Source organism: Staurois parvus, unplaced genomic scaffold (genome assembly GCF_062004578.1).
Source record: "Staurois parvus isolate SC_StPar_1 unplaced genomic scaffold, SC_StPar_1.0 ptg000298l, whole genome shotgun sequence".
Classification (NCBI taxonomy): domain Eukaryota; kingdom Metazoa; phylum Chordata; class Amphibia; order Anura; family Ranidae; genus Staurois; species Staurois parvus.
The window spans coordinates 571,197-584,858 of NW_028318094.1; the positions used below are offsets into that span (position 1 = coordinate 571,197).

Sequence of the window (13,662 nt, forward strand, 5' to 3'; positions counted from 1 at the left end):
TTGCACCAAGTCAGGGTTGAGGCAGGCCTGCCTCCTCTGGCACCTGCTGCCAAGAGGCCTCATGTAGGTGACCTGAGGGCTTGAAGCTGGATTCAAAGAGTGGCTTTGTTGTGGGATCTCAAGGACCTGGTGCTGTTAAGCCCCCCTCTGCTGTCTTCTAATCAGCTAAGGGCCTAGCTAAAGGGATCACTGACTAGAAAGCCGAAGAGCTCTGTCCACCTGACACTTACTGCAAGGGACTTTGCTCAAGCTTCTTTACTACTACACTGCCATTACAAGAGAAGTCTGCCATCTGCTCCCAGCAAGGGACTTCTCCTTAGGCTCCTTTTTAGAACAGCCAGTGTCCTCAGATTGTAAAAAGTGTTGTTTTAGAGTATCCTACTGCAAACCCCTAACCCTATCCAAGTTCCTATAAAATAAAACTACAAAACAACACCCCTAGACTGGTCTTTGATTCCAATGAGCTAAAAGTGTATGCACCTGGTTGTGGGAAAATACCTTGTGCCTGGCTGTCAGCATTATGGTGGGTAATACTCGGACAATACTCAAGTAGCTCCTGCGGGGGTAGTGCTACATACAAACACTGTCAAAATTGTGTAGAAAGACCAAATGTAACCCAATAAATATATAAGTATATCCAAACTATGAATGATTGAAACCCCTTACCCCACCCCCAGGGTGATTTTTTTTGTTGTCTCCAGTTTAAGCACTACTGGTATAACCTGAGATGTAACGTTGAAGATCTAACTTGAGAAAACTTAGTTTAAAAGCTTCTGTGCTACTAACCCCATGCCCAAGGTATGATTTCTTTGCTATACCCAACATATGAAATCCACACATACGTTTTTCCCCACTTACACCTCCAAATAGGATAAGGATTTGGGTGGTATGATAACTGAAGCCAGCTGGGACCAGCCTGCTGACTAGAAAAAACTAGGTATAGTGGCATGCACCATGTCTGCATATAGATTGGGAATTGCATACATCTCACCCCAACTAGTGTGTATATGCTTTTTTTGTTTGCCCTTAATAATAGTGACAGTATCAGTGTGACATAATACAAACAATACAATACTCTGATATTGCTTGTTTCTTTCCAACAGATGTGTGCGTCCCGGAGGCGGTTTTGTTCCAAACTTCCAGCTATTTGAGAAAGGAGACGTTAACGGGAAGAAAGAGCAGAAAATATACACCTTTTTGAAGGTACTTCAAATTGCAATGAATTCTGTTGAATGTTCCAAGTAGGTTTGGTGTTTTACAACTTGTTTTTAATTTTTTTTCCTACAACACACAATTACCAGCCAGTCAGGTCAGTTTTCAGAGGGCATTTTGTTAGAGAAACCTTATATTTTCTAACCTGTTTTTGACGAGCCTAATGCTACGTCAGTGAGGCCTCCGGAGGACGTGCAGTTGTGTGAAATGGAGTTGAGCAACATCGTGAAAGGTTAGAGGTTGCTCCACCATTCCCTGTTGGTTTGGCAGCCCCTTATGTAGGTTTTGGAAGACGTGATATTAAACTACTACAATATGAGATAATTTATTTTTGATGATGAATGAGTATCTTCTGATGAGTGGAAGCACTTGTACCATCTGAAGGGACAACATAACCAAGGGGAGATGAACAAGCGTTGTATGTTGTTCTATTAGACAGCATATCCTTGTGGTGAGTGCAAATTCTTACCATATGGTTGAGGTTAACACTGAAGGTGTTTGGAATCATGTGTGGTGGAAGCTGGAAGATACATCTAAAAAAAAAATTTTGGGACTTATTTAAATTTTTCTTGTATATTTTGTGGGACTTTAATGTCTTAAGTTATATTTGGTGGATGATTCATTTGAAAGACACTGAGGTGTATTTTCTTTGGTGCATTTTTATTATTGTTTCATATAGCGCTGCAATCACAATTATTTTTAGTATGTGGTGTATGCAGGGGTGTATTTACCACAAGGCAAACAAGGCATTTGCCTAGGGCGGCACTTTTCAGGGGGGGGGGGGGATGTCCGGAGCTGTGAAGGTGAGTGTCTCTCTCTCGCCATGGGGGATAGTGGCTGGTGTATGGGGGCAGTGGTAGTGGAAGGCTCGGGTGGAGGGCAGGGGTGTTCTTGGTCAATGTCCACCTCTTTCTCTGTGTGTGGGGGGGCGGCAATTTTTGTGTTGCCCAGGGCAGCAAAAAAACCTAAATACACCACTGGGTGTATGGTATATCTACATTTATTGCACAGCTGCTGACAAATTTATTTTAGAACTAGCGCTGACTTGATATAATTGTGTTATAAAGATAGCCAAAAGTTAACGTTTTGGATAGAGTGGGGGTGTCCTGTCCCAGTGGGACAGCCCAGGACATGGGTACTTTAAGAAAATGTCCAAAATCTCTGGACTCTAGGTAGCCCTATTTGCACATTACATACATGAGATCTGCTTCCTACTCTGCAGTGCTGTATAACAGTTGTTCTCCTGCTCCTTCTCACAAGTCTTTGGGCCAGCTGACTGACTGGTTTATATTTGCTATATATCTGATATCTCAGCAGTAAAATGGGGGTTGAGTGATTGTAGGATGGGTGATTGCTCCATCTAGTGGCTAATCTACAAATCTCTATAAATAATACATCAAAAAAATATGGAAAAGATGCAGCAAACATAATTTGAGTCACTTGAATAATTACTTTAGGTAAATACTGCAATAACATCACAAAATATGTGTTGACTGAAAGACTAACTGTCCTTTTAAAGGCACCTGTGAAGGGATCTAAGTGAAAAAAGCTTGCCAATGGTTTGCAAAACAATGGACTGAGATGTAGCCCACATCACTAAATACACAATTTTTCTGTCTTCAGAACTCCTGTCCCCCTGTGGGTGATACTTTTGGAAATCCACAGAATCGTCTTTTTTGGGAACCCCTCAAAGTCAGTGATGTCAAGTGGAACTTTGAGAAGTTCTTAGTTGGACCCGATGGCCGCCCGGTGAAGCGTTGGTTTCCCCGCTCAACAGTCACTCAAGTAAGGCGGGACGTGCTTGCCTACCTGAAAACACAGTCCGGACTTCAGAGAGTCATGATGCTGGGAAGGGATCAAAACTAAACATTTGTGAACATCATTGCTTAATGTTGCCCTGCTTGTTTATATAGATTTATATATTTTTGTGCTCTTATTGCTAAGTGTTTGGGTAGTTGGCAGGACACCTAAGGTAGGCTGAGATACCATCTGTATGAAAGTTGGGTCCTAAAGTACACTAGTATGGGACCTAACTGGAAACCAGGACTTTGGTAGGTTGCTGTTCAGTGCATTCCAGTATCTCTACCATCCTGGGATGGGTCTATAGCATTACCATTGGCTTACTGCTTTGTGCCTGAACTCTGGGGTGATGCTTTAACTGTGCTGGTACTCAATAAACATTGCCTGTTCATAAACAAACTCTAAAGTCTTGCATGTATTTGTTAAGATTTAATAAACATTATGTATGTAGAAAGTTGTTATAACCCATTACTTAAGTTCTTTTCTGTGGAAGTTATATCTGGCAATTCATGAGCAGATATGTGCAGTATGTTACTCCTTAGTCTGTGTTTACACTAGTTACAAAAAAACTTGGCCTGTGTACCTAACAAGTAATAATAAACTGCTGTAAGAAGTGATAAGCCATAAGAAATACTGTACAATAGGATTTTTATGGTGAATTACCTCAATAATGCCACAAGTGGCACCACATCCCTTGTTATTACTGAGGTCATGCACCTTAAAAATTGTTAGAGATTCTGTATATAGCCCTACATAACAGACATTGCACAGTCCACATGCGTTTATCTGCTGCTTCTCTACTAACAGGAAACAGGAACTTTATTACAGAGAAAAGACATAGAGTTTAATCATAGATGCAGCTACAAACTTATATTCTTCAGCCAGTAGATGGCAGTGTTTTATATCTCTACTGAACACTGAAGTAATTGTTGCAAAATATATGAACACTGTATTCCAACAAAAATCCCATTGTATAGTTCTCATGGTTTATCTGTGTTTACAGCTGTCTGCATTTGTTCATTCACATTGGTAAGTTTGACATGAACATTCATCAGTTTCCTGTCAGGGCAGGAGCGGTGGAATGGACGGGCAGGCCTAATGGTAGGGTCACGCACCGACTGACAACAGCCACCACCCACAGACCGGAGTCCCTCAGGGCGCGGAGTCTAAGCCTCAGGCTGCCTTTCACCAGGGCCCCTGATGGTGGGGATGGACTTGACGCAACCAGGTACCAGGTCGCGGCCCCCGCGTAACCCCAGCTGCGGTAATGGCCGCCGCCAGTGGCGTATAGCTGGTGGGAACCAGATGGGAAATGATAATGTAGTCGGTCAGGCCGGGTCGATAACAGCGGGACAGACAGTACAAGATGGTAGACAAGAATACACAGGTCACGAGCCGGGTTCAGCAATGGAGAGTCAGATAAAGGGATAAGGCAGAGAATAGTCTTAGTCTTAGTCAAAGCCGAGTCGGTTTCCAGGAGAACAACAAGAGTAGAAACAGAGCTTGCTGCAACACAATCATACAAGACATGAATGCAAAGAGCAAGTGCAGACAACAGGCTTAAATATGATCAACCACACCCCTCTGGAGGAGGGACCGCAGAGGCCTGAAAGCATAAAAGGCTCCCACCATGCTTTGCAGAAACCTAAGATGGATGCCAGCACATGGAGCAGCACCAACTCTGAGGAAAGGAAGGACCTTGACATTTCCATTAACCTCTTGGCATCGGCCGAACGCAAATGTGTGGCCTCCCAGCGTCTGGGCCTAGACGCCGAGCGGCCGCACATTTGCGTTCTATTAAAAAAACATATGAGATGAGAGCGCACTCCCAGCACACACGTTCGGTACTCACGCAAAGGTCCCGATCTCTTGCAATCGGGACCTTTCTCGATCATGTGACCGCCGTGACAGTGAAACACCGCCTGCCTCCCGGATTCTGGAACCCTTAAAGGGCCGGGGGGCGCCTGCACCAAGGGGTTAAGATGACTCTAAATTCTCAAATGTTTTTTGCTTTAAATTATCAAACGTTTGTTAAGAAGTTGATGAAAGTAATATCCATGTGAATAAAACCCTTTAGATCTAAATTCCAGGATTAGATAAACTCTACTGCTATATTTGTAGCCTTCTTTTGGAGGGGGGGTTATGACAAATGGTCCTCCCCAAACATGGTAGTGCACTAAACCTGAAGGTAAATAATAATCCGGAACCAAGTGGAAGAGTGGGTTTGATAATAAAGTTGGCAGTGCCTCCATGAGTCATCTAAGCAGTCATTTTGTAATTTGGATCAGAGGAACTACTGCAACCAGCATATAACCTCAATCATAAGTATATACAGTAGATGCATGCCAGTATGGAAATAATACAAGCCTTATGTAAAAAATTATCGTACATTAAATGTACAAACATTTATTATCGCAATGGACCCAACAAGAGTCCTGTGTAACTGTGTACATATACCCAGTTAGTCATATAGGTTGTAAAGTCTTACTTTTTTTTTAAAGTAACCAGTTTATACTCACCTGCCCTGTGCAATGGAATGGCACAGAGCAGCCCTGAACCTCCTCTTCTCGGGTCCCCCGCCGGTGCTTCTGGCTTTTCCTCTTCTTTGTGTGCCGCCCAGGGGCGGACTGACAACTCATGGGGTCCCCGGGCAATAGAGGATCATGGGGCCCCTGTGTACTTGCCCAAACTCAAAAAAGCCTATGAAAAAGGTATCATGGGGCCCCCTACTGACCTGGGGCCCTCGGGCAGTTCCTGAGTTTCCAAATGGTCAGTCCGCCCCTGGTGCCGCCATAGGAATCCGCTTCCTATGGTGGCACATCTGCGTGCTCAATCCTGAGCTGTGCTGCCTGTGTCCATTGACACAGACAGCGAGGCTAGCTCTGTTTCCCGATTCCTTGTCCCAGGATTTGACTGACAGCAGCAGAAACCAATAGCTTGTGCTGCTCTCAACAAAGCCTGTGAAAGCATGGAGAGGACATGCTGGTAGGTTAATTGGCTCCTCTCTAAAATGACCCTAGTATGAGTGTACAAATTGGCTATTCACATGTTGTGCTACCCTCGTAGGGGCTGCTGGTAATAATTGATTCTTCCCAAATAGTACAGAGGCTGCCCATCCCCTTAAACAGCAGTCATGCACACCGGCTCCAATAACTGAGTCTAGTGGATGTCTTTTTGATAATTATTGCTTAAACAAGAGAGGGGTAAGGGCATGGGATACTCCAAATGCTTGCACGGTAATAGGAGGTTACTCTTCTCTAGGCATACACACATGGATTCTTGTAGGGACACAGGGGAATGGCCAGTACTCTGACACCCTATGAGAGCCATCTCAGTCAATAGCTACCTCTAGCACTTACATCCCAAAGCACACAATCACCAGGGATCACGGATCAGGGTCTGTACTCACAAGTCCACAGGACAGCTGCATACTGTCCAACTTCCTCCAGACATGGCCCAGTGGGGGAGACCATCCTTCTCCAGACCAGATCTGGTATGGTAAAGTCCTACAGACAGCTCTTCAAAAAGATTGCTTCAGACATTCAGCTGTGCCACAGCTGAGGCCTCAAAATCAACTAAACAGGTAGTCTCATGGGGCAGCAGCCCTAGAGGCTCTGGAACCCTCCCTGACAAGGGAAGAACAATCTGTTCAGGGCTCTAGACCATTTATCACCTCCCCAGCCATCTTCTGGACACTCCCATCCAGTGATTGGCTAGGGCACAATAAATATTCAGTCTGGTCATTTTACTCTCCCAACCCCATAGTCCGAAAACGTCTTGCAAAAGCAGGGGGATGCAGTCAGACTCCCAGCCTGTGAACAGACCCGAGCAATCAACCACTGCTCCCTTGACTACAGGAGTTATAACATTTAATTAGCCTATTATCCTATTTTAGAAGGGTGCTCCACACGTCTTGTCACATTCTGCAGGCCAGTCCCAAGGTGACTAGTTGGGAAGGGTCAAGGAAATTCTATGGAAAAAGCTTTCACTGTCAGACATGGTGCCCGGACAGCTGACCCGCTGAATAAGATAGAGTTGGATATGACTTGGATACATACATACAGATATACATACACAAGTCTAACTAAAATATCACTTTTGGGTAGACTGACTCTAAGTGTAGTAATCCATGACACCCAATCAGAATTCATTTTGTTGAAGTCAGACTGGAAAAGTAAAATCTGTTTGATTGCTATTGGCTACTGCACACTGTCCAGCGAATAAGGGTGTTTGTTCGAACTTTTTCACAATAAAGAACAATAATTAGGTATAAACAAAAAAACTTTATTAATAAACTTGGAATGAAGCATTACATAAATTGGTTTACAGATTTGACTACATATTTAACATACAAGCCTTTCTGGCTTTCAGAGGTAATCAGGTGTATCAGCTAGTTTGTGATAGGATACTGTACACTTATTAACACAACTGAATTCACAAACATACATTTTATTACATACATGAATTAATGTAAATTTAGTAAAAATAAGTAATTGAATATAACAGATATTGACAATTATTGGGAAACACAAAATACAATTCAAACCTTTATCAATTATTTATTATTTTAAAAACAAAAACATAACATGCAGCTACCCACAGCAACCCCTCAGGCCTATTTACCCCATAGTTGAATATGTCCATGGGTGGGTGTTATACTCTGTATCTCTGTATTTGCATTGTGTAGGGGCAGTGAAAAGTGTTGTTATGACACAGCATGCTGTTTATCTTTTTTTTTTTCACATTTCTAAAAATGTCACAAAACTAGATATGCGTCAACTTTATGCACCACAATGTGTTGCAGCACGGTACACCGTATTCAAATAATTCTATCCAATTGTTTTTTCAGTGCACATTAACGAAGTGCATTGGTGTGAACAGAAACAATAGGACATAAGGCAAATTGCCTTGTCTATACTTTAGGACTGTGATGGGCAATGCTGCCCAATGCATATGGTGAGAATTGGCCCTAGCAATCAATAATCTGGCTACACTCGGTTTCTAACAGCAGCCATCTAATTGGTTGCTATAGGGTACAAAGAATCTGCTATTTCCAGCACAAAATAAAAATGTCAACTCTTCTCTGTCCATTGACAGCAACATATGTTGTAGCTTCTTATTTATTATTTTAGTAATTCTTTTTCTGTCATGGTTGTAGATAAATGATAGCAGTGTCTGTCTCTTCTTAGATCACAAAATGCCTACTTTTATCAAATGGTCTTTCAAAGAATTGTCTGCACTACGCTACAGCCAACGAGACCCAAAATGTCATTCCTTAATTTTCTCCAAAAATACCTTTTCTTCGTAAGCTCTTTCATTGGCTAGTGGGGTAGCAAAAGAGAGGAATGCTAACTAGGCGCTCCAACTTGATCCATTCCATGATGCACAGCATATTCCACTCATGGGTGTCTACTTTTTTTATTCTAAGGGCTGCCATCGCTGTCAATGCATGCTATCTAGCACTTATCCTTTAGCCTTCATATTTCTGGGTCACTTCACTGACCCACAACAAGAACAAGATATGTCATCAGCACACCAAAAAAGCTGCAAGTGCAAAGCTCTTCTTTATGCCATGATCACATAGAAAGACAAAATTTCAGAACAACACAGGGATCCTTCATTAGAGATACAAAAAAAAGAGTCTTGCACTTTGAAACAACCTTCCAGCTGTGCTGACAACATATCTTATCCGTGTCCTACACCTTGCCTAGTTACCAGTCATTGCAGTACCTTGTTAACCACAAGATTGATTCCAGTATGGTGTCCCATTTAAATATATTCTTCCCAAATATATCGACATATATTTGAAATACAGTTTTGGCCATATTCAATATATTTCAAAATATATACATATATATATATATATACACACTGTATGCGGAAATGCATTTTTATTACAAAGTATATGAAAAATATTTTTAAAAATACATTTCAAATATACTGTATGTCTTTAAAAATACAAATCTACATTTTTGGAATGCATTTACAAATATATGTACAAATATATGTTAAACTGACTTTTTTATATTAAAAAAAAACCTGAAGAATATATTAAAAAATATATATTTTTTTTAATATTTGTCATATATTTTATAATATATAAAAACACATTTCAACATGCAGTATGTATGTGTATATATATATATATATATATATATATATATATATATATACACACACATACACACAGTGAATGTTGAAATGAGTTTTATATTTTTCAGATTTTTTTTAGAATATAAAAAAGTAATTTTAACATATATTTTTACATACAGTTGTAAATGCATTCCAAAAATGTAGATTTGTATTTTTAAAGACACAGTATATTTGAAAATGTTTTTTCATATATTTTGTAATAAAAACGCATTTCAACATACAGTATATATATATATTTATTTATTTATTGAAATATATTGAATATGGCCAGAATTGTAGTATTTCAAATATATGTCAATATATTTGGAAAGAATATTGTTAAAATATATTTCAAATATACTTTTCTTCCATGTGGGGTGTGAATGAATATACTCCATGACTGACGCAAAACTAGTATGAAGATCAGGAAATTTAGAGAAAAATCAAAATTCTTATCTGTATACTTGTTTTGGGTTAGTAACTAAAATTATTGAAGCCATAGGATCAGCATGACCTCCCTTCCCCTTCCCAAACAGCTAGCACTGAAAGAATGAAAAGAAATGGTCACCTCCATGGAAAACTTTCACAAAAGTTGTCTTTGCTTCACCAAATAAACAAACTCTGATAGAAGTTCAGGAGCAGGAGTGTTTGGTAATATAAAACTGGGCCTGGTTGCTCATCAAGCATAAGATACATATCCAAAAGTTAAGGAGGCACACACGGAGCTTAAAAAGGGTGAACACTCAATGATAAAGTTTGTTTCAACCTTTTGAGAGGGTCAAAAACCTGACGAAGACAATCTTTCTTCTCATCAAATGTGGAAATAAACATGATCAAATAGCCATTCAAGCCCGTGAGTGCTGCCTTATCTTTGTGACTTTTAATTACATAAATAATAATAATAATAATAATATCCCAAAGGGAAAACGAAAAGGGAGCAAAAGTGAATAAAAAAATTATGTTTTGTATCAAGAGTTTGAATTTTAGTATTTTTACTTTTATGAAGGAAGGGAAAGTGCTGTATTAATGACAGTGGGGTTAGACGGGTAGGAAAAGTATGTTAAAATCAAAATATCTTTTTGCCCATAGAAATTAATCGTTTTCAACTCTGCATTGCAAAATAACAGCTGGCAGCTTAACAGTTGCTATGGGCAGCAATAAATAATTTTGTCAAAGATAGGTTCCAGGGACGTTCTCCAAGATGGCGTCCATTATCCCAGGAGCTATACTGTCTATTGAATAGACTTTTCTGAAATAGGTCTAATCAGAAGGAATGATGACCACCACCATGTACCTAATTACCAGTATTATGGACAAGTCTTCTCACAGTCTGGGCATCAAAATGCAAAGTCTTTGACAACTAGGTCAGCTTGAATAAGCTCATTCTCATATGCACTATACAAAATATAGTTTATTCTTTCAATGTCGCATACAGCTCAGCTCAGTGGGCAAGTGCAAATACTAGATAGATCAAGCAAAAAAGCTGATTATAGATTAATTTTCAAAATCTGCTTGTGTGATATGCCTCCACAGCATTCTTCACATAAACATATAACATTTGTTGTAATAGAATTAGTGGTTATGTCCATTCAATTCAACAGAGGAATAGAAAGAAAAATGGAAACTCCCCAATCACACACAAGGCCAGTCTCTCAGTACAACCTTTCATGTGTCCTACATGGACCAATTATCACCTGATACATTAAGGCTCCATGCACACTGACTTAAAAAAATGCAAGTTCTCTTGGCAGAAAATAAAACGCTAATTGTAGAATTTTTTTGTACTAGCGTTTAAGAGCATTTGGCATCATTTAGGAGTGTTTTGCATTTTTTTTAGAGCATTTTTCTGGCAGAAAACGAAAACCCTTCAACAGAAGGTTCTGTCTTTAAACGCTGAGCTTAAAAAACCACTCTAGACTACCAAATGTGCACAGACACATATGATAACATTAGCTGCTTCTACAGGCAAAATGCTAAACTCCTCTAGGAGCATTGTTTTATAAGCCAGTGTGAATGGAGACATTATATAATGGTATCTATTCATGTCCCAAAGTATATCAGTCACATTAGAAATATATTATATAAACTGTATAAGGTAACTATTGTTTTCAGAAGAGGTCAGCATTGGCAACACTGCAAATTTAGTGACAGTTTTCTTTTACCAAAAAACTCCGTTACTCAAATATTCAAGGGAAGTAAGATGGAAGATGACTTCCTATTGTCCAAAAGCCTCCATCATCAACCGGTCCACAGTGGGGCCTGCTAACTTGCCTTTCACTGGTCCTAGTGGAGGCCTTCCTACGGTACTCAGTTTCTTCCAGAGAATTGCAGATTGTTCTCATGCCTACCAGGAGTTATAATCCACAATGTGTTCTGGATCTAGCCCAGGCCCTTCTACCAGCTGGTACTATCTCATACACCTACTGCAAAGGCTTTCCTAACTTCAAAAGCCCCATGAAATAGCCTAGTCGCTACCTCATAGCTCATCTCAGGCAATGAGATGTGGGAGCAGAGCATCAACAGGCACTTATTCCTTTCATAGCTGTCAAGACTTGACTTTCTGCACAGCTTATTGTCCACCTTGTGCCTAGCAGTGTTAAACATATAAGGATTCTCTCTTTCTGCTGAATAGGACAGCTCTTGCTAATCCATTATATATCCAATGTTTATCCCTCACCCTTCTACTATTCCATTCCACTATTCTCACCTGCATGTTCCAACCACCAATCACCTCTCTGAAGCTGTATATTGGAATCATCATTTGGTCAAGAAAAGTCAAAAAATTGTCAGAAGAGGCATTTTTTTTCTTAGTCATAGCATTCAGATCATGATCACTATTGCATAAACAGTCTTCGCTCCACCTCTGCAGTGTACAAGTTGAGCCAACTCATATTTACTGCTGAGCAAGACTAAAGGGGTGAATTACAGAAGACAAGCATGTCTCGTCAAATCAGGCATTCATGTTGACCTTTCATATAGACTACATATACTGTACCACATATATGAGCTGCACAGGATTCCTACCATAACAAGACAATACAATACACTGTTCTATCCTAGCAATACACTACACTTTCACGGATGTCACTAATTCTTGGTGAATTGGGGGGACTACCCCATCCTAAAAAATAGCTTCCCACACTACTTCCTACGCTAAAAGGTACCATTTATAATATGGTGTAAAAATTACAAAATATACCCATTTCCTGTGTTTGCTGAATTCCGCCCTCTAATATATTTTATTTTTCTCAACCTGATAGAACCAACTGCAGTTACCTCTATTATGAATAATATTTGGCCGGAAATAATTTATGACAGAAATATTGTTCTAACTGGATATGTTTAGACTGGAGTGGTAGGGACACTTGAGATAATGTTCACTGACAGACTCAATCGAAAGCCTTCACGGGCACTTAGAGACATTCCAATGATAAATTAAACATGAATACAGTAAATATTTAAGCCCAACTGGACTGTGTCATCATACACGGTTTGAACTGAAAAAATAGGCTAGTAAAATGTTTTCAAATTGTATTCCATATGTTGTAACCGATTGCATTAAGCTTTCTAAATTAACTCCATCTTTATTCGATCATCACTGACCAATCTTTAACCTGATACCAAGTGCTAAGGATGTCCACCATTGTAAGCTCAGGAACTGGCTAAAAGGATGTAATAATGCTACATGCAGAAAGGACGTGATGCCAACATAATAGCTAAAAGGATGTAATGATCCAACACAAAGAAAGGAAGGAGTGCCAAAACAAAGTGAATCACAAAGCATCATTGCCTTCAGGCTCAGGTTGGTCTTTGAAGGTTTTGGGTTCCTCGCTTGGCAGCATCTAAAACAAATAAGAATTAAAAAAGTAAATATAGTGAGAGTAACCAGATTGGTTATTTTTGGGGACTCTATAAAAGAAACTTGTAGGAAAGTGTCTGTTGCCTACAGTAACCAATCATACGCTAGCATAAATGACTGGAATGTGGTTGGTTGGCCATAGGCAAAGTTTTTTTTTATAAGTAGCAGTCAAGCATTTTTTGAAATGTCTTGTGCATGGGCATCTGATTTAAAAACAGGTAAAATGCAGCCACAAGAAAGTATCATTTTAGGGGAAAACAGATCATCTTTGAGATATGTTTGTTGTTTTTACACTGCATCTTCATTAGCTTGTAGGGAACAATAAAGGCGTATCATAAGCAGACTAGGGAAGACTTTTTTCACAAAAAATTCAGCATGTCAAGACATGTGGCAAAAGCAAAAATGAATGCATACTAGCATTAAAATTTAGATGTTTCTATATAGTGTTGGCACACGGCAGCTGAGAAAGAGATTAACACTTTTAGTCTGGATTTAGATGACTTTAGGAGCATAGGGCTGGAGGTCATACAATTTTACTACACCATACAAGCCTACTGAAACAATGCATTCCAGAACCTTAAAAAAATGCGTTGGAAACATATCTGAGAAACAAAACATGAACACCCACGTACAGAATTCCTGCAGGTGAAAAAGCCTCT

General features: G+C 39.8%; 2 protein-coding genes across 2 annotated transcripts in view; one reads left to right on the forward strand and one right to left on the reverse strand.

Annotated features, from left to right (window-relative positions):
* GPX3 (glutathione peroxidase 3) overlaps window positions 1–3,411 on the forward strand; it is a 35,383-nt gene extending 31,972 nt beyond the window's left edge. Inside the window, exons 4-5 of the mRNA XM_089682786.1 lie at window positions 1,104–1,203; window positions 2,836–3,411. Coding sequence (XP_089538912.1) covers window positions 1,104–1,203; window positions 2,836–3,078 — 343 coding nt within the window. The 3' untranslated portion in view covers window positions 3,079–3,411. The remainder of the gene's footprint in view (window positions 1–1,103; window positions 1,204–2,835) is intronic.
* Window positions 3,412–10,535: 7,124 nt separating this feature from the next.
* The window catches only part of TNIP1 (TNFAIP3 interacting protein 1), a 116,928-nt gene continuing 113,801 nt past the window's right edge, over window positions 10,536–13,662 (reverse strand). The window contains exon 18 of the mRNA XM_089682787.1: window positions 10,536–12,986. Coding sequence (XP_089538913.1) covers window positions 12,943–12,986 — 44 coding nt within the window. The 3' untranslated portion in view covers window positions 10,536–12,942. The remainder of the gene's footprint in view (window positions 12,987–13,662) is intronic.